The following is a 26,914-nucleotide window of genomic DNA, read 5'->3' as shown; positions in this document are numbered from 1 at the left end:
GACACATATACACTACTATGTATAAAATGGACTTCCTAGGTGGTGAAGAATCTGCCCACCAATGCAGGAAATTTAAGAGACGTGGGTTTGATCCCAGGGTCAGGAGAAGGAAATGGCAACCACTCCAGTATTCTTGCCTGGAGAACCCCATGAACAGAAGAGTTTGGTGGGCTACAGTCCACATGGTCACAAAGAGTCAGACATGACTGAAGTAACTTAGCACAGCACACATGTATAAAACAGATAATAAGAACCTGCTAAATAACACAGGGAACTCTACTAAATGCTCTGAGCTGACCTAAATGGGATATAGCAGGAACTAACACAGCATTGTTAAGCACACTCCAATTTGAAAAGAAAAAAGGAAGACTTTCCCTTCTTGCAGAAAGCCAACTAATAAACACAGAAGGAATACTGCCTGGAGAAATCACCATCTTGCAACCGTTATGGCAAAAACTGATGCAGGCAAACACAGTGGACGCTGGAACAGTGGGTGGAGGTTTCAGGCGCTACAGTATCTCCAGAGTCTGAGTACCTCCCCAGAGCGTACTTCCAATCACTGCAGTTGGAGACGCCTAGGCTGACACCAAGGGATCAAGGTCAGCACTGAGGGAAGCAATCTACGCCACACACTCCCCATGTGATGCATGGAGAAGGACCCTGAGTCACTCCAGGGCTTCCTGCTGCTGTGAAGGACACCGGAGGGTCAACTGTGAGTCCATACAAGGGCTGTGGATCAGATGACAGCACTGCGTCAATGTTCATTTCCTGGTTTTGACTGCTGTACACTTATGGAAAAGAACAGCCTTGTTTTTAGGATGTACACATGAAACATACAGAGCAGCAGAGTGCCACCATGTTGGCATCTGACTCTCAAATGGCTTATAAAAAATGAGTATCAACAGTGGGGATGTGGGTGATGAACACACAAAGGTTCTCTGTACTGTTCTTACACCTCTCTGGGGAGTCTAAAATTTTAAAGAAAGAACTAAGAAAGAAATAACAGCCCATGAACAGAAAAAGCCCCAGAAGGAAACACACCCACGTGTGAACGATGTGCTCTCTGGAGAGTGGGGGCAAGAAGGGTGGGGGGGTGGCAGGGGACCGAGGGGGACTCTTAACAGCACGATACATTTCATAATTTCAGAACGAAAAAAACTTTAAGGGTGAAATTGACCTAACTTCCGGGGATGGGCTGGCATGTCCACAACAAGAAAGCCCTGGTTGCTCACCTCGCCATCAGGTCCGATCGCAGGCGTCTGTCCTTCAGCATTTTCTGCCTTCTGGAAGGGAAGAGAGAGACAGTCAGCCCCTGACAGAGAAGGCCAAGGTGCATGCCCACACACAGCCACTCCAGCCCCACCAAGGGGCGCACCTTCTTCTTCTTCTTCTTTTTCTTCTCCTTGGCGACCTGGGCGGCCTTGTGCTGCCGCACCAGCTCCGTGAGGTTAGCTACGTATTCATCTGTCTGCTGCAGGAGGTAGGCCAGGCGCTTGTCCTTCTTCTGGTCGATGAGTTTTCGGTAGCCCTCCTCGTCCTCGGCCTGCAAAAGCGGGTGGTTACGGCGGAAGCTTGTGACTCACCTGTCCACCAGCACCCAGGGCAGCCAACAGACTCAGAAGCCTGTGGGGTGTTGCTAACCAGTGGCCAGACCCACATTTAGGAAGCACTGAGCTCATGGCCTACACTGTGCTCTATACACGCCCTTCACTGATGTGATCTATGAACTCCCCTGCAGAACGTCCCCAATTCCCACCCCTACCAGGCCCCACAGGGCCCAGCTGGACAGACGTGGTCCTGCAGGAGCCATTTAAAAGGCCCATCCTGGGACTTCACTGGCGGTCCAGCGGTTAAGACTCCACTCTTCCACTGTAGGGAGTATGAGTTCGATCCTTGGTTGGGGAACTACGATCCCACATGCCATGAAATGTGGCCAGACTAAGACTGGGGAGAAAAAAGCCCCATCCCCTCTGTTCACAAGACACCCAAATTCCAACTATTCTCTCCACCTTTTCCAAACCACTACTCTCCCACCTGGCTTTCTGAGAAGACATCAGACCACACTGCCCTCCTCTAGCTCACAGCCTCCCATTCAGGGTCAGAATTAAAGCCGAAGCCCTCCATGGCCTGCCAGGCCTCCCGTGAATGCCAGGAGGTTGGAGGTGGGACTCCAACCTCACTGCCTTGAACCACGCTGTTCTAGAGGGTACTGATTGAGCCCCACACATAGCTTCCTCCTGCCTCGAGTCTATGCTCTTGGCTCCCCTCTGTGCTGGGAGGCACACCCCCCGCTCCAGAGCTCTGCAGTCGTGGGTCAGGCCCACCCTACCTGGAACACACAGTTAATCCCCACTCCCTGGTTCTGCTTTGTTCTCCTCTGTGCACTTCTCACCCCCCAAAACCATCTTGTCTGTCTCTGTGGGCACCTGTCTCTCTAGGGCCAGCATGACCCCACGCGGGAAGGGACCACGTCCTCCTTACTACTGTGGTCCCTGTCCACGCAGCAGGGCTGTCGATATTGGCCCAATCAGAGAACCCTCCGTGAATAATACGTGGTTACATGCAAAGGGGTGGGGAGGTTGGGCACACACTAGGTGGCTGTCCCACTAGGGGGCAGTGCCACCTCCAGCTTTCAGAGACCACAGAGCAGCTGGCTAACTGGTTGAGGTCAAGAGGTCACTGACAATCAGGGTGACCAGGCAAAGACCTGGGGCCAGGTGTTTCAGACTCCCAAATCCTTTCTTCCTCTGTCCCACCTCTAACACTAAGCAGCAAAATGCCCCAGCGTAATCCTGGGTGGTTGATCCCCAGGCTCCCAACACCCATCACCCTCCTGAAGGGACCCAGGTCACCACGGCTGACTGTACCATGAGCCTCCGCATTCTCTCCTTCTCGATTCTTTCGTTCTCCTTCTTCTGTTCCCGCTCGGTGTTGGCGTGGTACGTGGCCACCGCCTTTGTGAGCTTCTGGATTTTGCCTGTGACCGACCTGTGATATTCCTTGAAATCCTTGGCATGCTGAAGAATGCTGTTGAGGTATTCCTGCAGAGCGCAAAGAGAAGAGCCGACTGACTACGGGATGTTGCCCCGAGGGAGACAAAACTCCAAAGCGGGCTTGGTGAAAAACCAAGGGGGTGTGATCAAACTGGTCCTGCGACACTGCCTGCTGACAAGGTCCACCATTCTCTGTGGGGACTATGTGGTGGGAAGGGCCCCCCTCCAACCCCGCCTCAGCAGCCAGGGCAATTGCCCTGGCTGGGACAACCTGGCAGGGCCCACCGACCACTGCAAAATCCGCCCCCATCCCCTCCCCGATCCAAACCATCGCTGCGAGGGATTTAAGAAAAATGGCAGAGATGGGCGCCAAAATTCAAGTCCAAGAATGCCTAGCCCAGCGTCACTTTTAACAGTGGGAAGTGGAGAATACGCTGTGTGTCCCAAGACAGGGAAATGGTTTCATAAACCACTGAATGTTGAGCACTCGGAGACAGAAGGCAATGTAGACTTCAGTAATACTTTCAACAGGTAAACATGTCTACATATTTTTTAAAGACAGCTATTTAACTTATGACTACTGTGTTTATATAGACGGGAAAAAAAAAGAATGCAATGATATATACCAAGAAGTTAACAGTGGTTAATCGCTGAATGTTGACTTTTTGTTATTTTAAACTATGCCAATAACAGACACTGTTTGGAGAAAAACTTTAGAAAATACAAATCTTTTTATATTAAGTAAAACAAAAAACATAAATATAAATGTAAACAGACAAAATAATCCCAAACCCTGCTTGAATAGAGAATCTGGTCTCCCTGACAGACCCTGTAACCACCTCAGATACTGCTTCTGCTCAGGCCTTCCGTGGCGCCCACCTCACTCCCAGCACAAGCCTGAGTGGTTCCCTCTGCCACAGGGCCCCACACGCCCGTCCCATCACCTCCCTGTCCTCACCTCCCTCCCTCCCTCACGCACGCTCCCCCCACTCTGACCACATGCAACACCAGCGTGCCGTCCAACCCCAGGGCCTTTGCATCTACCCTCTGTCATCACACATCCGTGTGGCTCCTCCCTCGGGTCTCTGCTCAGACCCCACCTTCTCGAGGAGGCCCTCTCTGAACGACCATCCCGTGTGAATGGCTCCTCCATCTCTGTCTATCCCCATGTCCTGTCTCCTGACACCCTACTAACTCCCCAAACGTCATATGTGCGTTTGATTACAGCCCATCTCCCTGACTGTCTTTACTGGTTTTGTTCACTGAAGTACTCTCGGCGCCTAGAATACTGTTATGATGAACAGAGACACACGCAGACTGTGTGTGCAGACAAAAACTGGGACCCCAAAGTGCGGGGCTGACGACCTGCACCCCAGGGATGCACCTGGTGCTTCTGCCGGCGCTTGCGCTCCTGCTCGATCTTCTGCTGCTTCTCCAGCTTCTCGGTGATGCGGGCCTCGCGCAGGGACTGCCGCTTGCTGCGCTTATAGGCCTTGGCGTTGAGGGCCGTCTCCAGGGCTGTGTCCCTCCTCATGCACACCACCACCTCCTGCCGCAGCTTCAGGAAGGAAGGGGAGAAATTGGCAACTGGTATAACTCGGTGATGCCCACGTGCCTCCACAATGCAAACCAGGCAGCGGGCTGCCACACCCAGGAGGACCCGAGAGCACAAACACACGCATGGAGAGGACCTGGGGGGGCAGTGCTAGCAGGCACCCACAGTGCAGGACACGGCTGCCCCTGGACCCCCAGAGAGCGCCTCTCACGTCTTCAGGTCTCCAGCTTTGCCCTCCTGCAACCACACACAAAAGTTCTTACTGCTCATTCAAAAGCAAAGGACCCTCAGAAATAGACCCATCCAAGCCTCCTGCTGCAAGCTGGCCACGGCCACCTTAAGGAAGGCCCACACTTGCTCATTCCAATGGCAGGACGAGGAGAGGAAGCGGGGACAGTGGGTGACTGTGAGGGGGAGCACTGTGGCTTAAGGGTCAGGGTATACTTCATAACTGTCCCAGGGACTTCCCTGATGGTCTGCTGGTTGGGTATCTGCCTTGCAATGCAAGATACACAAGCCTGACCCCTGGTCAGGAAACTAAGATTCTATATGCTTTGCGACAACTAAGCCTGTAGCCACAACTATCAAGCTCTCAAATCACACCTAGAGACCTCACGAGCCACAGCTACTGAGTCGGCACACTCTGGAGCCCATATGCCACAACTACTGAGCTTGTGCATAACAAATGAAGATCCCAAGTGATGCAACGATGATCTTGCATGCCACACTAAGACCCAATGCAGAAAGAGACAGAGCGAAAGAAAGATTAAAAAAAAAAACTGCCCAGTAAGCATCTCTCTGAATCTGAGCATCAGTATTGGCAGGAAGGGTCTCTTCCTAACCCCACAGCCCACATCTGCGCCCACCTGCCTCTGGAAGTTCAGCAGTCTGAGGGCCTTGAGCTCGATGGTAGCTTTGGTTCGCAAATCCCCGGCCAGGGACCCGGGAAGGTTTTCAAGTTCCTGAATTCGGTGTGCGATGCGAGCCTGCAGCCTAGGGTGCGAAGATGGAAAAAATGACCCATGACGTGAGATCTCACCAGTCCAACACTAGTTCTGAGACAGGAGAGGGCAGAGCAAGGATGCACACAACAGACTGCGCACAGGACGGCAGCCACAGAGGCCCTAGGAGCCGCAGCACACAGGAAAGCTCAAAGCGCACAGCCGGCTTCTGGCATTTCAGCAGTGGGAGCAAATCTCTGGAGTCAGGCGGGCCGGGGCCTCCATCCCGGCCCTGGAAATCTACTCAGCTATGAAGTGGGGAGACCCCTCAGAGCAACCCTACAGGCTTGGTCTCAGGTTCAAACAGGGGACTTCCCTGGAGGTGCAGCTGTTAAGGCTCCGTGCTTCCACTGCAGGAGGCACAGATTCAATTCCTGGTTGGGGATCTAAGATCTCACATGCTGCACGGCACAGCCAAAAAAAGAAAAAGGGCGGGGTAGAGCATGAAGTTCAAATGGAATAATCCCCATATTTTCACACACTTAATTACTGAGCACCTACTGTATGCCAAGGAATACTCGATGTGTGGGGCTTCAGCATTAAACAAGACTAACCAGGGCTCTTGGTTTCTCTCACAGAGTTCATAAGTTTATCAGGAAGAAAAGCCATAAAGAAATTAAAAAATTAAGTATCTACAGCTATTCCAAAGAAGTACTTTGAAGAAAGGGCTGGAGATGAGGGGTGTGGGAGACAGAGTCTCTCCCACACGGAGGCCTTGGCAATAAAGTTTAAATAACCACAAGCAGTCATGCACAGGACGTGCAAAGGCCCTGGAGCAGGAATGAGTCTAACCTGTTGAACAGAAAGAGGAACCAGGAGAGTCAAGGAGGTGAGGACAGAGCACTGGGCAGGGGTTAAAGACAAAAGGGTTGCAAAATTGATAATGGGAAGCCAGTTTTAACCCAAGAAATAGGTGTAATGTAAGTTACCTGAGGGAAAACAGCCTGTACAGGCAAGGCTGCGAGCACGGAGGCTGGGGAGGAGTGCGGGCCAGCTGGCAGGGTGAACTGCGCTTAGGGAAAAGAAGCTCAGAGTTCACCAAGGGGACACCGCGAGCAAGGATCAAGGTCCCATGGCCCATTTGGTGCTGGATGGTAGGTACATGGGAACAGAGACAGAAGGGAGACGAGCCATATGGACAGGCCATCTTTAAGCCATTCGGATGGAGCAGGAGGGGAGGCACCCGGGCCCAGGCGCTGGAGCTCCAGGGCTCATCACAGCTGGAGATACACTCTGAAGACTGTCATTAAGCTGAGTCACTGATGTATCTGGGGATTTGCGGTGAATGAGGCAAGGCCCCCTCCCTGGACAGAGCTGCCATTACTCAGGGAGGCCAGCCCTGAAGAGATTATAAACACAATGGAGAAACAGTGGGAGCATGAGGCGTCCAGGGAGTGAATCTCAGGCACCTCCAGAACTGTCGGACAGGGTGATACAGATCTACTGTGTGCCAGGCCCCTCACACAGTGCTGACAGTGAGTGACGTTTCAGAAACGTCCACAGCAAAGCTCGCCAGGAGACTTTTTGAATGTGGATGAGCCAAAAGTTGGATAGGAGAGGAGAACCAGGCATGTTCATTCTAACACGTATCTATCTGTACAACCTCCGTGGAGGGCAGTATTGCAGAATCTATGAAATTTCCTCATGCACATAAATCCCCTGTACCCAAACTAAGCTGTGTGGACACATTTATTCTGACACACGTGGGGTTTCTCTGCAAGGATGCACACACACCGGGAACTAGAAGGCTGGGGACCAAGGCAGGAGGGAGACCTCTGGTTGCATACCCCACTGGCCTTTACAACTGAGCACCACCATCAATGCGTGTCAGAGCTGACAGGGTTGGGGGGGCACCCCTGGCTGGTGGCAGGACCTCACCTGTATTCCCGTTCCTGCAGGATCTCCACGGGGTCCAGGCCCCGCGGCTTCTGGATCGGGGTGATGCGGCTCTGCTTCTGGTGGAGCGGCACCATGGGGGCAGGCTGGGCTGGTTGCCCCGGTGACTGTGTCTGGGGCGGCATCACAGGGGAGGCAGCGGGTGGGACAGCAGGGGGTGCGGGTGAGGGGCGCCCTGTCGGCTGTGGGGGTATCAGCTTCTGAGGTGTGCTCGTGGGGGCAGCAGCATTCGCCATGGGTCCTGGGGGGAGACAAGAAGTGGGCCACCACGTTAAGTCCCAGGTCAGCCTTGGGAGGTGAAGAGCCTGTGGGGTGCTGACTGCCCCGGGGACAAGCTCGTCCCAAGGCTGACACGGGCTGGGCAGCTTCCCAGCCCCCGACCCCTCACTGCCCCATGGCTCCTCACTTTTGAGAGGTCTGGCTCCCTGTTCTTCTTTGAGGTCTCAGCCTGCACATCCCTTCCCCAAAGCCCCTACTGGTCCAGGTGCCGACCCGGGGTGGGTATGGGGTGAGCCTGCCTTTCACCCACCCCAGCTGCAGCAGAATTTGATTTACAGGACTGGCTCTTCAATGCCCATCACTGATCCTCAGGCCCCAAGACGACAGGAATGAGTCTGTTTTATCCACAGCTTTGACCTCACAGATATAACCCTCAAATAAGTACTAACTACATTTTACACCGAACACAAGGGTGACAAAACCCTGAGTCACCCTGCCCTCCAGCCTGCCTCCACAGCGCTGGGGGCATTTTCGGGAGGGAAAGGGGTTGGCCGTGACCTCTGGGCCCAGGGCACTACATCCTGAAGGATGGTGTCTGCTCTGCAGCCTCTCACTTGAGTCGCACAGTGGACTCATACCTTACTGTCCCTCTCTTCCTGCTACTGGCTCAGAGACCCCAGGGTCACTGTGACCCAAAAGACAAGGGTGGGTAGGTAGAGAGGAATGGGACCAAACCCAAGGCTCTGGGAGCCAAGCTAGGCCAGGTGAGACCCAAAGAAGATGGCAGAAGCAGCAGACGTGTCCCCGACCCACTCTCTCTGACCGGGTTCATCTCAGGGTCTGCGCAGTATGAACTCGACGTGGGAGTCAGGGCACAGACGTGTCAGTAGGACGGAGGGAACTCACCTTCAGGCCAGGGCTTGGGAGGCCCTCCAGGGGGCTGGCCGGGCATCCCAGGAGGCACGCCTGAGGGTCCTGGAGGGGGCATGTTGGGCCCTCCCATACCTACATGCAAGGAGAAACAGACCAGAGGATAAAACGTGTCCTGTGTTTATACCTGCACCGGTCCCACACCCTGCCCCCACCACGGGCAGCCCTGGCTCCAGGGGACACATCTAACAAGGAGCCCCTTGGTGTGGGCGCCAGAGCAGACAAGGGAGCTAGAGAAACACCATTTATCACCAGCAGCCCTGGTGCCGGGGAAGCCAACGGACGGCAGAGCCCAGACCTGCCAACGCACATGTCCACATTCCTGTCGGCTGGCCCTGAGATCCCTCCCCATCCCAAGGGCCGGGGCGGTGGGCCCTACCATGAGGCCTGCTGTAATTTGGAGGTGCTGGTCCAGGGCTGGGCCCGGGTCCTGTTGCGGACACGGAGGGCGGAGGTAGAGCTGGCATCTGTGGCTGCATCCCAGGCATCGGCCGCTTGCCCTGCACGGCCATCTGCAGGTGGTCGGGAAGGGGCTGCCCCCGGGCCAGCATCTTGTAGGCCATGATCTGCGCTCTGAGCTGGTGCAGCTGGTTCTGGTTGAAGGGTGTTGGGCCCCGGTTCTGCTGCCCCAAAGCCTGCGGGTCAGCACCATCCAGCGGGGCCCCTCCAGGCCCAGATGACATCTGTGGGCCCGAGGACGGGCCACTGGCTGGAACCGGACTGGAGGCGTGCTCAGAGCCGCCCAGGGGCGAGGGGTAACCTGTGGGGAGACATGGGTCTGGGCAGTCACTTGGCAGCACATTTCCAGTGATTTTTAAGGAAAAGATGGGGCCCAGCTTACACTGGCCACTACCCTGAGACAAGGACAGCCAAATGACTTTGTACTCATGATTCAAACAGAGACGCCCAGAGGGCACACGCTCACAGCCTGGTTGGCAGCCTGCATAGCGCTTGGTTCGGCCCACTTAGTAACTTGCCAATGATTAAAGCAGAGGTGAAAAAAATCCAGGCTTTCTCTGGGCCCGCCTCCCTGCCCCTCACCTTGGGCAGATCCACTCCCCTCACTTCCCTTACCTGCAGAGCCCCTGAGCTTCCAGCCCCATTGACAGGAAGCCACCCCCATTGAGCAAAGATAAAGCCCAGTCCTGCCCCCTTCCTGAGATTCTGACTCAGCAGGTCTAAAGCAGGGACCAGGCGTCTGCTTTCTCTTTCCTTTTTTTCCAGCTGCGTCACAGGACTTGCAGGATCTTAGTTTTCCAGATCAAGAACTAAGGATGGAACCCAGGGCCCCAGCAGTGGAAGTCCTAACCACAGGACCTCCAGGGAATTCCCAGAGTCTACATTCCTAATACACTCCCGGGTGACACCAGAGCCACTGTCCTAAGGACCCTGTCCTGCCCAGCCCTTGTCTAACAGCTGACGTGGAACATGGTTTCATCCCACCAGTATCCACTCTCCTGGGGCTGCTCTGGGACAAGACGGCCTGAACAGGGCGCCAGCTAAGCCCAAGCTCAACAGCCCTCCATGGCAGGGTATACCACAAGGCTCAACTGTCCTGGGTCCTCGGAATCCATCTATGGGTGACTCCTTTAAGAAAGTGAGCTTGGGACTTCCAGAGGGCGAGAAACATGAGGAAAGAGGAGAAAGGAAACCATACCTTGGGAGTGCTGGTCCATGGGGCTTGGTGGGGGCCCCATGCCTGCATGGCCCCCTGACCGCATCCCCATCCCCTTCATCTGGGTGTAGCGGGGGTCATCCGACATGCCCTTCTCATGCATGGACTCCATTGGCTGCGAGAGTGGACAACAAGGCAGGATCAGCAAGGGGGCATGGGAAGAGACAGCACAGAAATGCACCACACGAGAGAAGTTCAAGGTCACTGAAAACGTGCATTCAAGTCACCAGGCACTTATTGAGCCGCCATGGCCAAGCTTAGGTCCAAGACGTGGTCCTGATGCCTACTTAGGTGTCAAAGCCTGTGCGTGAAATAACGCCAATTAGGGGACCTGCAGACTGGTGACCTAGGGGCACGGGCACGGCCGGACGAGGACCCCAGGGGAAGGTGGGGGACAGCTTCTGATGGCCCAAATCTCACAAGGGAAGCACACACAGAGCTCCAGGTCAGGAGCGGTTCTAGCCGTCACAACAAGACCTTGTGACCACAGGGACCCTCTAGCCCGGGAGACTGTAAATCAGAGACAGGCAGTAACTCCTGCCCACGAGGTACAGGAGCAACAGTCAAATGTCCTCACTGATCCCAGATCGGCCTCCTGCCTGCTAGCGGGGAGAGGGCCATTTGTAACATCGTTCTGCCCCTCCTAGGAGACACGGTCAGATCTTGGTGGGACAGAAACACACAGCCTCCCTCCTGATGTTCAGCACTAAGCGCACCCCCCATGGAATGGCTGGCAAAGTGGACGTCTTCCGAGACCCTCCCAGGCTCGGATGCCAATGCCCACCTCTCTGGTCTAAGAGGTGGCCAGGCAAAGTCAGCCACAGCTCAATGTGTACCGCGAAAGGAGGAGGAGGAAAAGGCGCAGGCCAAGAGCAGAGGGCCAGCTTCCCAACCAGAAGCAGCGTGGGGCCCTTGGGATGCTGAGCAGACCCCTGGGTGGGGCCTGCCCTCTGCTCCTTCTCCCCTGGGCTTGGGGAGCTGAGAGACAGGCTCCCCTCCCCCAGGGCAGGAGCTCTCTGCAGGCAGGGGAAGGGGCGGGGACCACCAGACCTCAACTCTTGGGCCAGCCAGACACATGGCAGGTGTCTGAGAGACGTGTCAGGTGTCCAGGAAGAAACAAAACAGAGAGGGGAAACGGAGGAGAAACGGGCCTAAGTCAGCATTAAGGGCAGCGGTCAGAGAATCGTCAACAGCTTCAACAGCTTTCTAAGAAGAAATGACCAGACAGATACTGCACCCAAGTTGACAGGAATATATGGGTGATGGGTAGGGGGGAGGGGTCACCTCACTGTGCCGGAGGTCAGGGAAAGCCAAAGGGATGAGATGGCTCTGCTGAGTGACCATCCCGCTGAGACCCTACTTCCTCATCTGCAAAATGTGCACAATACATACCTGCACCTGATGGGCTGGCAGGAGGGGATTAAGTGAACTGGGGTACGGACACATGGACAGCCCGGCAGGGAAGCCAGAGGGGTAGGCAGAGACCCCTCATCCCCAGGCCTTGCATCTCCTACTGTGATGGCCACCTGTGATCCCAGATGCTTGAAAAAGGCACCTTTTCCTTTAGATGCTTTTTATCCATAAGAAAGTATTTCCTCCAACCACCTCCCAGGAATACAAAAAAAGAGAAAATTATGTGTGTGAAAAGAGGCTTTTCTCATCTCACTGGCTAAAGCATCCTTGATGCGCCCAGGTGAGTGGTCAGGACAATGATACCCAAGTACAGGATCAAGTGGGGACACAGGGCACTGGCTGCTGTGCTCCGTGAGTCACGCAGGTAAGCCAAGCAGGAAACCACGGGCTGTAGGCCATCTTTCAGGATTTGGACACTTTTATTCATTAATAAAACAACAGGCATGAGACACCCAGGGTTAGGACGGCTGCCAGCTCGCAGTGGGGCTCAGGACACACTGTGCACCCCCCACCCCTGCGCGTGTGAACCCAGCTGGTGGGGCTGAGGGCCCGGGGTTCCCTACCTTGTGCATCTGGTGCATGTTGTCCTGAGGGTACCCTCCAGGGCCCTGGGTAGGGATGGGGTGTCCTGCCGAGGGAGGCCCTGGGCTGGGTCCCATGATGCTGTGGGCGGAGCCAGGGGAGGGGCCCGGGCTGGGGCCCAACATGGCTCCGGGGGAGGGGCCCGGGCCGGGAGAAGGGCCTGGCCGAGGAGTTCCACCCAGGGCTGGGTCCGGTGTGGACATCTTCACAGGAGCTGCGGACAGTAGTCTCCTGCTGGGAAAAGAGTCCTGGTCAGTGTGCGGGTCACAGCCCCTGGCTGGGGTGGGTCACAGCAGGTCAAGGACGATCACACACAGTCAGGTCAGACAGAGCCTCTGACAGGCACCCCCAGCCACCCAGGCCTTTCTCCCCCATTCCTCTCCTAGCAGATGATAGTCAGACACCCAAAAAACCCAAGTGCCTTGAGGAAGGGGTGGGACCCAGGAGGTGGGGCACCAGGTGACAGATACTGCCTGGCGTGCCCTGGCAGCTTTCTAGTTATAACAGAGGGCGCGTCTCAGGGAAGAGCTGACACAGCCTTCATGCCCTCTGAATGCCTGCTCATCTTCCCATTTAAGAAAAAAGAGGAGTGTGACTGAGGCTCAAACCTTTGCCAGCAACAGCATGTGACTGAACCTTCATCAATTCAACTAAAACAAATATTCATGGCAAGGAATGCTGGTTTCAACTTAATACAGTGAGACCAAGCTTCCTTTAAAATAAATGAATCCAAGTTTTAAAAGTAGGCTCCTTTAAAGAGCCTACATAACTAAGGGCATAGTTACATAACGAACTACATAACTAATGACAAATTACATAACTAATGGCACTCTGATATCTCAAATACCTCCAAAGTGATATTCAGGACTTCCCTGGTAGTCCAGTGGCTAAGACTCCATGCTTCCAGTGCACAGGGCCTAGGTTCAATCCCTGGTCCGGGAACTAGATCCCACATGCCGCAACTAAAACCCAGTGCAGTCAAATAAAAAAAAATTTTTTTTTAATTTAAAGTGATACTCAAGGGCTGCAAACTAAAATCTGATACCCAGAATTATGACCCAGAACCTCCACAAGATTCAAAAATCAGCCCAAAAATTCCTAATGTGAGCTGAGTCATGATTCCTTTGGCCTATGAGCTGATTTATAAGGGCTTTCTATAGTAAGGGTTCAATTTTCAATCTGCTGTGCAGTTATATGTCCTTAACAAAGATTCTCCTTAATGTAACAACCCCTTTCCTGATGACAGAGTAAGGCATTCTCAGTGCTGAAATATGGAAAATACAAAAAGAATACTGAAAAATCACCAATCAACCCACCAGACTCAGAGGTTACGTGTCTGCTGGCCCTGCAGACAGCAAGAAACAGTCTTGCCCTCTTACCCTCCCAGGAAGGTGAGCTGAGGGGTATCTGTGGGGAGCAAGGGCTACAGCTCCTCAGAGCCCCCCAGAGCTGTGACAACAGAGCCCCCAAAGGAAGGAGGTCTGACTGGTGCTGGCGCCGGGACCCCGCCACACTCCAGGGCCTCTCCTTCGAGGCTACTTCACACACAGGCAGACGCTCGCTCTACAGGGCTACTCAGCACATTCCAGGCACGGTTTCCCTTCAGAGAATCATACTTAGGACCCTTTCATCATTTAGTAGTCTGCAAGCTGCAAATTCTAGCGGTTCAACCAAGTTTCCTGGGACTGATGCATTCTGTTATTTTAATGTCCCCCTCTTGCTTTTTTTTTTAATTGCAATATAGTTAGTTCAGTGTTGTGTTCCTTTCTGCTGTACAGAATCACTTTGCTGTACAGCAAAATGAATTGGCCAAGTGAATCAGTGGATATATACATATACATATATCCACATTTTTCTAGATTCTTTTCCCATGAAGGTCAGGCTTCCCTGGTGGCTCAGTGGTAAAGAATCCGCCTGACAAAGTAGGAGACTCCAGTTTGATCCCTGGGTCGGGAAGGTTCCCTGGAGAAGGGAAAGGGTACCCACTCTAGTATTCTGGCCTGGAGAATTCCATGGACTGTATAGTCCATGGGGTTGCAAAGAGTCAGACACGACTGAGCGACTTTCACTTTCACTTAAATTTTACTAGGCTCTCCTGATTTCAAGGATAAATCTTGAAAAGGTACAGGAACATTTTTGGGGATACTTTAAACATGCTTTATTTTACTTTCTAATATTCTGGCCACAACACATGGCATGGCATGTGGGATCTTAGTTCTCTGACCAGGGATCGAACCCGTGCCCCCTCCTTCTGGAAGTACAGAGTCTTAAGCACTAGACCACCAGGGACATTTTAAATTTTCCTGATTTAAAAAAAGAAAAAAAGGTCTTCCTGTGACAGGTGCGGGTGTATCTTCCTGGATAACAGATCAAAAGCCCGTACTTCTTCACTCCAATTTCACAACTAAATAACGGGAACAAAGAGGATGAGAAACCTCGGCAGGCCCAAATACCTCCCCTGCCTGTGAACACACCCAACCAAACGAGCAAACATTTCTCCATTCTGCCTGCATCCCGGGTCTCCTCCAGAGCTCCAGGAGCCTTGGAGATGAACTCTAAATACACCCAACAGGAGCGTCAGAGAACATGCTCACAATCCCTTCCCCACACATCCCAAACCCAATGTGCTCAAGAAAAATCAAACTTTAAAAAAACAAAGAACAATTGCTTCTCGGCCTTTTGGCTAAGATCAAGTGTAAAAAAACAAAGAACAAATTCGAGACCAATTCATTTGGAAGCAAAATCTGAGATGATTCAAGAAGACCTTACTCAGAAAACTTTAAGACACTAATGAAAGAAACTGAAGAACTTTCTGGGTAGTCCAGGGATTAAGAATCTGCCTGCCAGTGCACCAGACACAGGTTCAATCCCTGCTCCGGAAAGATTTCACATGCCACCGTAAGCCCGTGCGTCATGACTACTCAAGCCCACGCACCCTAAAATCTGCCTGTGCTCCAAAACGAGAAGCCACTGCAGTGAGAAGCCCGCATCCTGCAGCTAGAGAACAGCCTCTGCTTGCGCAACCAGAGAAAGCCCGTGCAGCAGTGAAGACCCAGCACAGCCAAAATAAACGAACAGAAATCTCACACACGAACACACACACACAAAAGAAGAATGAAACTGAAGATGACACAAAGAGAAGGTACACTGTGTTCGTGGATTGAAAGATAATACCCAAACCTCTCCAGGCAATCTACAGATTCAATGCAATCGCTATCACAATATCCATGGCATTTTTTTTTTTACAAAACTAGAACAAATAATTCTAAAATCTGTATGGAAACACAAAAGATCCCGAATTACCAAAGCAATCTTGAAAGAAGAATGGGGCTAGAGGTATCATGCTCCCTGACTTCAGACTGCTCTACAAAGCCAGAGTAATCAAGAGTACGGTGCCGGCACAGAAACAGACACAGAGATCGATGGAACAGAATAGAGAGCCCAGAAGCAAACCATGCAACGAGGGTCAGCTAATCTACAACAAAGCAGGCAAGAATACATGCAGAAAAAAAAATATGCACCCAAATGCTCACAGCAGTATTGTTTACAGCAGCCAAGACATGGGAGCAACATAAGTGTCCACCAACAGATGGATGGAGTAATAGTCTAGACAGTGGAATATTACCCCACCATAGAAAATATTGAAACTTTGCCATTTCCAACACGGATGGACCTGCCAGGTACTCTGCTTAGTCAATTAGGAGAAAGACAAATACTCTGTTATCACTTACATATGGAACCTAAAAATAAACCATATGAATATAACAGAACAGAAAGAGACTCACAAATACAGAGAACAAACTGGTGGTTACCACTGGGGAGAGATGAAGGAGGAGGGGCAAGACGCAGGTAGAGGATGAGGAGGTACAGACTAGTATGTATAAAATGAACTACAAGGATATATCGTGGAGCATAGGGAATAACAGCCAATGTTTTATGGTAACTTTAAATGGAGTACAATGTAGAAAAATGTTTGAATCACAATGTGGTATATCTGAAAGGAATGTAATATTGTAAATCAACTGTATTTCGGGCTTCCCTGGTGGCACAGACAGTAAAGAATCCACCTGCAATTAAAGAGACCTGGGTTCGATCCCTGGGTTGGGAAGATCCCCTGCAGAAGGGAATGGGTACCCACTGCAGTATTCTTGCCTAGAGAATCTCATGGATAGAAGAGCCTGGTGGGGTACAGTCCATGGGGTCACAAAGAGTTGTACATGACCGAGCAACTAAGCATGCACACACACACACACACACACACCCCTATACCTCAATTAAAAAAAAAAAAAATGTGGGACTTCCCTGGTGGCCTCGTGGTTAAGAATCCGCCTTGCAATGCACAGGACGCAAGTTCGAGCCCTGGTCGGGGAACAAAGATTCCACACGCCAAGGAGCAACCAAGCTTGCACACTGCAACTACTGAGCCTGTGTGACACAACTAGAGAGTGTGTGCACCTCAACGAAAGATCCCACATACTGCAACAAAGATCACGCATGCTGTAACTAAGATCCAAAATAAATACTAAGAAAAAAAAGCAACCCATTAGGCACCAGTGCTCGTACCACCCATGGACACAGGGGGGCAAACCTACAGCATCGCATGGGTGTGGAGCACAGGAAAAGGGAAGCAGGGAGCAGCCCTCCAGCCCCCGCTGCAGCCTCTCGGGCTGTGGCATACTTGAAGGGTCCGGATCCCAGGTGTACAGCTACACGAGTCCTAGATCAGATATGGCACCTCCATTGCACCTGCTTCCAGCCGTGACCACCACCCTCCCGGCGGAATCCCTGCTCTGATTCTCTCACTGTAGGTTAGTTCCACCTGCTACTGAACTCCGTCTGAAAGGAGGGTCATACAGTTTACTTCTGCACAACGTCAGGTCTGGGAGGCGCATCCATGCTGCAGGGACACCATCAATTCTCCTGTTCCCAGTTTTGGCCAGCACATGTAAGGCTGATGTGAACAATGTCAGTAGGGGGACGTGGGTGCACATTTTCCTTGTGCATGGTCCAGGAGGGGAACTGCTGGTCATAAGGGAGGCATAGTAACGTCAGCTTGGCAGATATCGTCAGTTTTCCAAATTAGCAAAATAATCACATTCACTGCCCTCCCTGCAGCAGCAGAGTAAGCATTCTAGTTCCTCTAATTCAACATTTGGTGCTGTCGGTCTTTTTAATTTGTAATCGTTCTACGGTTTAAATTCTATTTCCCTTGTGACGAACAGTGTGCCTTTTCACAGGCTCAATGGCCACCAAAAGATCCACTTTTATACAGGCTCTAAGTTTTCACTAACATTTTATTGGGGATAAGTGATTACAATTACTGTCTCTCAGTGATGAAAGGAGAAGGCAATGGCACCCCACTCCAGTACTCTTGCCTGGAAAACCCCATGGACAGAGGAGCCGGGTAGGCTGCAGTCCATGGGGTCGCTAAGAGTCGGACACGACTGAGCGACTTCACTTTCACTATTCACTTTCATGCATTGGAGAAGGAAATGGCAACCCACTCCAGTGTTTTTGCCTGGAGAATCCCAGGGACGGGGGAGCCTAGTGGGCTGCCGTCTATGGGGTCACAGAGTCGGACACGACTGAAGTGACTTAGCAGCAGTAGCAGCAGTGATGAAAACAAGTTCTTAATTTTAATGATGTCCAATATATCAAGTGAAACTCACTCAGTCGTGTCGGACTCTTTGCGACCGCATAGACTATACAGTCGATGGACTTCTCCAGGCCAGAATACTGGAGTACCCTTTCCCTTTCTCCTTTCCCTTCTCCAGGGGTTCTTCCCAACCTGGGGATCAAATGCAGGTATCCCACATTACAGGTGGTTCCTTTACCAGCTGAGTCACCAGGGAAGCCCAAGCTGGAATCAAGATTGCTGGGAGAAATATCAATAACCTCAGATATGCAGATGTCACCATCCTTATGGCAGAAAGCAAAGAACTAAAGAGCCTCTTGATGAAAGTGAAAGAGGAGACTGAAAAAGTTGGCTTAAAACTCAACATTCAAAAAATGAAGATCATGGCATTCAGTCCCATCACTTCATGGCAAATGAGATGGACAAACAATGGAAACAGTGACAGATTTTATTTTCTTGGGCTCCAAAATCACTGCAGATGGTGACTGCAGCCGTGAAATTAAAAAGACCCTTGCTCCTTGGAAGAAAGGAAGAAAGAATATGACAAACCTAGACAGCATATTAAAAAGCAGAGACATTACTTTGCCGACAAACATCCGTCTAGTCAAGGTTATGGTTCTTCCAGTAGTCACGTATGAATGTGAGAGCTGGACTATAAAGAAGGCTGGGTGCCGAAGAATTGGTGCTTTTGAATTGTGGTGTTGGAGAAGACTCTGAAGAGTCCCTTGGACTGCAAGATCAAACCAGTCAATCCTGAAGGAAATCAATCCCGAATATTCACTGGAAGAACTGATGCTAAAGCTGAAACTCCAATACTTTGGCCACCTGATGTGAAGAACTGACTCACTGGAAAAGACCCTGATACTGGGAAAGACTGAAGGCAGGAGAAGCGGACAACAGAGGATGTGATGGTTGGATGGCATCACCAACTCAATGGACACGAGTCTGAGCAAGCTCCAGTAGTTAAGTGATGGACAGGGAAGCCTGGCATGCTACAGTCCATGGGGTCGCAAAGAGTCGGATATGACTGAGCAACTGAACTGAACTGAATTATCAAGTCTGTTCTTCTACAATTAATGGTTCTGGAGTTCTGTTTAAGAAATCTATGTCTATCTGTGACAATGAGAAATAATGTATTTGTGGTCTCTACCTTCAGTTCTTGACAGAATTCCTAAAATCCATGCAATTTCCTAAGTGATAAGGGTGATAAGAGCATCTTACACAGAGCTCCAAAATCCCTTAGAATTCCCTCAGAGACAGGACAGTCTTTGGTTCTAATGAGGCTACTCCAGGTGGGCTCCTGAATAACTTAGGATGGGAGCTGGTGAGAAGAAAGACGTTAATAGTTTAGAAACTTCAGCTCCATCCTCCAGGGAGGGGAGAGGCGCTGGAGACTGAGTTCATAGATCATGGTTATGTAACAAAGCACCAAAAACCCTAAACTATGGGGTTCACAGAGCTTCAGGGTTGGTGAACACATTCATGTGCCAAAAGGGTGGTGTACCCCACCTGCATGGGGACAGACACTTCTGCACTCAGAACTTTTCTGGACCTCACCTTATGTATCTCTTCTGCTGGCTGTTCTTCTGCAGCCTTTATAAACCAGTAAACCTAAGTAAGATTCCCTGGAGAAGGAAATGACAAGCCACTGCAATATTCTTGCCTGGGAAATCCTGTGGACAGAGGAGCCTGGGGGCTACAGTCCATAGGGTCACAAAGAATTGGACACGACTTAGCAACGAAACAGCAGCAGCAGCAGTGCAAATTATCAAACCTGCCAAGGGCATCATGGGAATCCCTGTTTGCAGCCAAGCTGGACAGGGGTGTGGGTAACCTGGAAACCCACTCACTACTTGCAACTGGCATCTGAAGGCGCATCAGTCTCGTGGGACTGAACCCCTAACCCGTGAGGTCTCCACTAACTCTGGGTGGTTAGTGCCAGAATTCAAACGAACTGCTGGACACCCGAATGGCGTCCATAAAAACCTGGAGAACTGTTTGGCGTGGGGGAAAAAAAACATGTTTGGTGTCAAAAGTACTGTGACAAGAGAAAGCAGGTTTTCCTTAACTGCTTCAAGGTCATTGAGATACAGAAAGAAAGGAATATTTCAAAATTCAGGGGGATTATGTTTTGCTTCTGTGTGACTATTACTAGTCACTTGTGACTATTACTGAGGATACATCAGTCACAAAGTAATCACGGGGAGGTGCCTTCCCTTGGCTGACTGCAGAACTTCCCTGGAGCTCCACCTGCCTGCCAAGGCAAGGCAATGGGTTCAATCCCTGGTCAGGGAACTAAGATCCCACTGCCATGGGGCTATTGAGCCCAAGTGCTGCCACCACTGAAGCCCATGTGCCTAGAGCCTGTGTTTCGAAACAAGAGAAGCCACTGCAATGGGAAGCCTGTGCACTGCAACTAGAAAATAGCTTCTGCTTGCAAACGGAGAAAGGGTGCGTGAAGCAACCCAAACCCAGCAAATCAAACCAGGCAATCAAAACCAAAAGAGGTAAATAAATGAATAAGTTAAAAAAAAAAAAAGACTGAGGTAGCACTGTACATATGTATATGGAGATGGTCCAAAATGAAGCGGGGGAAGAAGGTACCGTCAAAGTCAGGGGTGTAGGCCTGAGTACCATTTTGCTAAGAATAACAATTTCCTCACGTTAATCCAAGCATAGAAGCTAGCCCCAAGAAAACATGCACCAAACTGCCAGTGGCTCTCTACGGAGGCGTGTGATGGGGAACTTAACACGTTCCACATCACAGACTTCTGGAGTTTTTTTTTTGTGTGTGTTTGTTTTAACCATCTATTACCTCTGTAAACACGATTTAAACACACACACACACACTTTTTAAGGGAAAAAAAAAGACTAGGTCAGACAAAATACCTGGGAAGTCAACACCCAGAAAAGATGCCCAGGAAGAGTCTCTGGGGAAATAAACAAGGACAATGAAAGCATTTGGAGACTGTGTTATTTTCCATCTACTTTCAACTTCACCAAAATTGCTGTGCTGATGTTCAGATGTGGAACCAGACTGCTTCAGTATCAGAGGTCTCGTTTCTTCTTTCGTACCGGCCTTAGTGCTTCTCTTCTAAGGACCACGATTTCTCTTAAAAGGATCATGGTGGCTGATCACCGCAGCAGGACAGGCTGCTAAGGGCAATCGGGACCCTCTGAAATCTGCTTACTGAGATGATCAGTTAAGGTTTGTTTTTTTTTTTTATTTTGCCTAAAAACCGGCTATATATTTAAGTTTGGTCCCAGGATAGCTGCTGTTTTGTTTCTGGGGTGTGGAGAAATTTGTTTGAAGACACATTTCAGTGGCAGCTCCATGGCAGTCAAGTCATGATTCGGAGCTCAGAGAGAGTTCAAGGCAGCTGGGCCAGGTGGCTTCAGCAAATCCAGCCTCATTCGTCACATTTAAACTACAAAATGAGACTTCCCCTAGATACTCCACAACTAATAAAACCCTCCACACTTGACCTGAGGCTGTGGGGTGCAGCAGTCCTCAAACCAGCAAGGACATGTGGGTCGGGGCACCTGGGGTTTCAGGGACCACATGGAAATAGCACATTCCTGAGCCCACAGCTGCCCTGAAGCTGGCTGTTCTGTGGCAAACATTATCCCTGCAACAGAATTAAGTAGTAAAAACTTGCCCTGCATTTAAAAGAGAATAAATTTCAGAAACTAAAAAACCATGTCCTGATGATGATGATGATGATGACAATGTCTTCTCAGGTCCACCGAAGAGGCAGACATGCCAAATTGTTAGCGAGTATTAGTTTTAGCACTGGGAATTATGCATCATTTGATGCACTGGAATCCTCCCCCTCCCACTCCGCCCTTAAGTACTTCATTCATTTGAAAACCACTGAAGAGTACCTCCCCACTTATAACGTGGCAGGAGACACGCAGGCAACCAGGCCCTCAGGGAGTTCAAGCTCTAATATGGCAGGGAGATAAAACTGTCTACCTTCCAGAACACAAACACTGCCTATCTACAACAAACTCTTTTACTATGATCCAGACTCCATGTGCTCTGGAGGAGGAAATGGCAACCCACTCCAGTATTCTAGCCTGGAAAATTCCATGGACAGAAGAGCCTGGCGGGTTACAGTCCATGGGGTTGCAAAGAGTTAGACACAACTTAGCGACTGAGCACAGCAGACTCCAGGTGACCCAACATAAACACACATCAAGTAACCATAACAAGTTTTACAGTTCTCTCCTGACCCTTGTTCAGTCACTCAGTTGTCTCCGACTCTTTTCGACCCCATGGACTACAGCACGTGAGGCTTCCCTGTCCTTCATTATCTCCCGGAATTTGCTCAGACTCATGTCCACTGAGTTGATGATGCCACCCAACCATCTCATCCTCTGTCGCCCTCTTCTCCTCCTGCCCTCAATCCTTCCCAGCATCAGGGTCTTTTCCAATGAGTCAGCTCTTTGCATCAGGTGGCCACAGTACTGGAGCTTCAGCTTCAGTCCTGACCCTGCTCCGCCTCTGAACCCTGGGTAGACTCTCCCCCTCTCCTCTGTTAAGGCTGACCGAGCCCCACTGGATGAACAGCAAGACCACCACCGAGTGTGCTGCGAGGCCTGCTCTGTACTCAACACTGAGCATTAGCGGTGACTCCTGCAGACGGCTGGACGCAGAGTGCACGTGCGGCACCTACAAGTGCCACCTGTGGCGGTGCTGTGACAGGCCCTCCAGCCACCTCCAAACACCTTGGGGAGAGCTCACGCGCCCTGAACCGGGTTCCAGGGACTGGGCACGCAGCAGAGAACAAAGTCTCTGCCTGGTGGAACTGACAACCGAGTGACACAAATCAACAGGACACAACATTGCTAGTGGGTGGAAGAGCTACGCATAATCAAGTGGGTTAACAGTCAAGCTGATGGGAGGTGCGCTTCCAGTCATGGTGGCCAGGGAGTCTCAGTGACGGGGACACATCTGAGCAGAAACCTGGAGTGCGATGGGAGCCAGTGGCCGTGGGCAGGCACAGGACCAGCAAGTACAAAGGCCCTGGGGTGGGACCCTGAAGGAGAAGAGGAGGCGAGAAGGGGGAGGCCGCCAACGAGGTCAGAGGTGGGTGAAGAGCACAGATCACAGGCCTGGAGCGCAGTGGTGAGGAGCAGAAGTCCACCCAAGGTGCAATGGGAAACCACTGGTATACCGCAGGTCAGGCAGCGACATGGTCTGATGATGGTTTTAGAGGATTTTTCTGAACCGGCAGATGGAATGGATGTGAGAGTGAGAGAATAAGAGGAGACAGGGATGACCAAAGTGACCAGAGGGGCCTCAGCTGGCACATGCCATGCCATCTGAAATACAGGGGGCTTTCCTGGTGGCCCAAGAATCCACCTGCCAACGCAGGAGACATGGGTTCCATCCCTAGTCCGGGAAGATCCCACATGCCAGAGGAACTAAGCCTGTGCACCACGACCACTGAGCCAGTGCGCTAGAGCCCAGGAGCTGCAACTACTTAAGCCCACACACCTAAAGCCTGTGCTCCGCAACAAGGGAAGCCATGGCACTGAGAAGTCCGTGCAATGCAACGCAAGAGTCGCCCCTGCTTATTACAACTGGAAAATAAGACTGAGAAGCAATGAAGACTCAGCACAGCCATAAATAAATAAATAGAATTATCAAAAAAAAGAAATACAGAAAGTGTCCCTTCCCTGGGGGCAACCAGCCCTGGAACCAGGCTTAACAAAGCCCAGAGAGGCTGCATTTTGGCCTCAACTCACACCCAGTTGGGGTGAAACAGGGGGTTTATGCTCCAAGAGGCTGTTTGCCCAAAGTCACGTTGGAAGAGAATCCTGCCTGCCTCAAGCCTGTCTAAGTCTGGTGCCTGAGCACCGATGCCTGCTGAGGAACAGAAAACACAGGAGGAGAGTCCCGAGGAGCACAAAGTGCAGCAGAGGGAGCACCCCCGAGGCAAGAGCCTCCAGGGCTGTTCTGAGGAGGCGCGGAGTTCACCAGGGCCAGAAGCGGCTCCCAGGGCGCACGGAGGAGCCCCCTGCGCATCAGTGTAGCCATGGGCACAAGAGACACCCTCCCTCCAACTATCCTGAAGCTTTTGGGGCAACCCTGCCCCCTCCCGTCTCGCACGGTACCAGGTGAGGCAGCAACTGCCACACGGCCACCTGCTTCCTGAACCAGCGAGGCGCGACTTGCCAGTGAAAGGAGAACTTACCCCACCCCAGGGAGCCATTTTAAAGCCCATCCTCTCTTTTTTTAATTGCAGTCTAGTTGATTTACCATGTGTTAGCTTCAGGTGTACAACTCAGTGATATTTGTACATAAGCCTTTTCAGATTCTTTTCCCCTACAGGCTATGCCAAAATGTTGAGTACAATCCCCCGGGCTTTACAGCAGGTCCTCACTGGGAAAGCCTTTCCTCTTTATCACACTCCAGGAGCTGGCAGACTTCACAGTGAGCAAAACTCAAGACTACTCCCGGGTTACAAGTGTCCACACACAAAAATGAATACACGGCCCTTAGGCAAAGTAACGGAGCCCCAAAACCAAGCTCTGGAAACCAGTCTTGGCTTCCAGGAAGAGGCCAGGACAACAATGCCCATTCCCTGAGGGGAACTGACTACAACTCTTCCCTTCCCTCTGCTGTGGGAAACGGAATCCCCCAAGAAACCCAGCTACGCCTGGAGGCAGCTCCAGGCCCCTTCCCACTCAGGAAGATGAGCAGAGGCCCACTTTCTCATGCCCATCAAATCCATATCCTGAAAAACTTCCCCCATGGCTCAGCAAGGAAAGAATCTGCCTGCAATTCAGGAGACGCAGGAGATGGGGGTTCGATCCCTGGGTCGGAAAGATCCCCTGGAGTAGGAAATGGCAACCCACTCCAGTATTCTTGCCTGGGAAATTCCATGGACAGAGGCGCCTGGCGGACCGTAGTCTATGGGGGTCACAAAGAGTTGGACACGACTGATGACTAAGCACACAAGAGCAAACACGAAGATATCACTGATCACACTGAAGAGCTTTCTGCTTCTTAGGGATGACACCTGGAAGATAAGAGCTCACATGATCTCAACTCAGTTCTCATAGATTCACCCTCAGACCTCTCCCCTCACTAATATTCGAGCGCTGTTACTTCCCTTTTAGAGGTTTTGCTCATTCTTTTTATTTTTTTTTTTAAACTTTGATTCTCCAGTGTTCCAATCCAGTTACGAGGAGATATGTGAAAGGGAAAACGAACATTTTACGTTTTTCAAAATCCAAGCCACCTAACACACTTCCCTCTTTCCAGTGCCGTATGGTGAAACTGCAAAGCACAGCATTTTTAAATTATTAAGGACAGAACGGAGGCACCAATTCCTTTCCTACCACTTTGAAAACATATGGAACTACTGCAATGGGGCACAAATCTATTCTGTATCTTAACCCGCTAGGATATTGTTGGGATCCTAATAAATAACAACAGCACCAAACTGTCTACTCCTGTGTGTCAGGCACTTTCCTAAGCGCTTAACATCGGTCATCCATCATTTTGCTGTAGTTCAGTCCTTGCAACAATCGTCCAAGTTGGGTACTATTACTGGACCAGCCCTCTTTGCACATAAGGAGATGGATATGAGTGAATGAGGACAGAGCCCTTGTCTGCCTGTTCTTGGCCGAACCCCCAGCCCCCAGCAGCACCAGGTTCATAGCAGGTGCGTGCCTGTTCCCTATGTGAATGGGGAATGCATGGGTGGGCCACTTCCTGCACAACTCCAGGGGGGCGCCACGGACATTGTGCTCTGTTTAGGGTCAATGTGAATGCCCTGAGCCACGGCAGCCCTGATGACCCAGGCCAAAATCAATCGTCATGTCTGAGGACTTACCCCATTTCTTGGAGGTACCAAGAGGGAAACTGGCCAACCCAGGAGTCAGACTTGTATGTTCAATCCGAGGCGCCCTGGTGAAATATGCCTGGACCTCAGTTTCTTCACTGGCAAAACGTTCTCAAGGGATATTCACCCAACACACCGAGTCCCTCCCCCTCTCCCACATCTGATAAACAGTGAAGACCGGAAGCTGGTCTACAGTTACCTCCCAATGTTTTGAGGACCCACAAGAGAGGCAAAGGGGTATAAATAAAATATGTGTTTAAAAAAAATAAATATGTGTTTATGTTGGAGTGCTTTTCACTAACAGAAAGTCTGGAGACCACTGCACTGCCCTGCACCAAAGCTCTGATGAGGTCACCCCACGATGAACACCCCGACAAAAAAAACCTGCAAAATCAACATCTCCTGAACAGCTGGTGTGTGTGCTCAATCGTGTCCGACTCTGCGACCCCATGGACTATAGCCCACCAGGCTCCTCAGTCAATGGGATTCTCCAAGCAAGAATACTGGAGTGGGTTGCCAAGCCCTCCTCCAGGTCCCAAATCCATGTCTCCTATGTCTCTTGCATTGGCAGGGGGATTCTTTACCACTGTGCCACCTGGAAGCCCCCCTGAAGGGTTGGGCACAAATGATTTCAAGTGGCATGAGGAGGAACACTTATTATTTTCATAATCGTATATGTACTGAGTTTCAAGAAAATTAGGAAAATGTATATAACCAGCACATCAAACCTGGGGTTTCTGGGATACAGGATGACTCTTATGTTTTCAGTTTTCTGAACAGTTAATTTACAAATACATACATATAAACAAAACCACCTCTGAAAAATTGAGAGCTCATTACATGCCAGACTCTACAGTGTTAAACCACTTCCCATACTATCTTTTCAACCCTCACAACAATTCTTTGAGCTGGCACCACTGTCCTATCTGTTTTTCAAGTTGGGGGACCTACTGGTAAGTGTCTTGCTTGAGGTCAAACTAGAATTTAGAGCTGACTGTGAATCCAGGAGGTCCAATTCCAGAACCAGCACTCCACAACACCACCTCCTATTAACCACCACCCCACACCCTCACTGTTGAGGGAACGAGGTTTGGGGAAAATGGCCTGGAAAGCTTTAGAAAAAAATTTAAAAACAAAGCAAAACACAGCACCAGCA

At 51.0% G+C, this 26,914-nt stretch overlaps 1 protein-coding gene and 1 non-coding gene across 10 annotated transcripts in view; both read right to left on the bottom strand.

Annotated features, from left to right (window-relative positions):
• Positions 1-26,914, bottom strand: part of SMARCA4 (SWI/SNF related, matrix associated, actin dependent regulator of chromatin, subfamily a, member 4) — a 90,287-nt gene that overhangs the window by 61,630 nt on the left and 1,743 nt on the right. For 5 of the 9 annotated variants that reach the window (XM_059887954.1, XM_024993894.2, XM_059887958.1 and 2 more), the window contains exons 1-11: positions 25,750-25,867; positions 12,246-12,495; positions 10,252-10,384; positions 8,974-9,354; positions 8,571-8,669; positions 7,428-7,686; positions 5,415-5,541; positions 4,378-4,551; positions 2,868-3,041; positions 1,376-1,543; positions 1,233-1,283 (exon numbers count right to left, since the gene is read on the bottom strand). In XM_059887954.1, the coding sequence (XP_059743937.1) occupies positions 1,233-1,283; positions 1,376-1,543; positions 2,868-3,041; positions 4,378-4,551; positions 5,415-5,541; positions 7,428-7,686; positions 8,571-8,669; positions 8,974-9,354; positions 10,252-10,384; positions 12,246-12,495; positions 25,750-25,754 (1,821 nt within the window). In that variant the 5' untranslated portion in view covers positions 25,755-25,867. 9 annotated transcript variants of the gene reach the window in all.
• Positions 12,321-12,378, bottom strand: MIR2882 (microRNA mir-2882). The gene has a single exon (NR_036347.1). It is a non-coding gene; the product is annotated as a microRNA mir-2882 (primary transcript).

Source organism: Bos taurus, chromosome 7, assembly GCF_002263795.3.
Source record: "Bos taurus isolate L1 Dominette 01449 registration number 42190680 breed Hereford chromosome 7, ARS-UCD2.0, whole genome shotgun sequence".
Classification (NCBI taxonomy): Eukaryota; Metazoa; Chordata; class Mammalia; order Artiodactyla; family Bovidae; genus Bos; species Bos taurus.
This window is presented reverse-complemented; position numbering and strand designations above follow the sequence as displayed.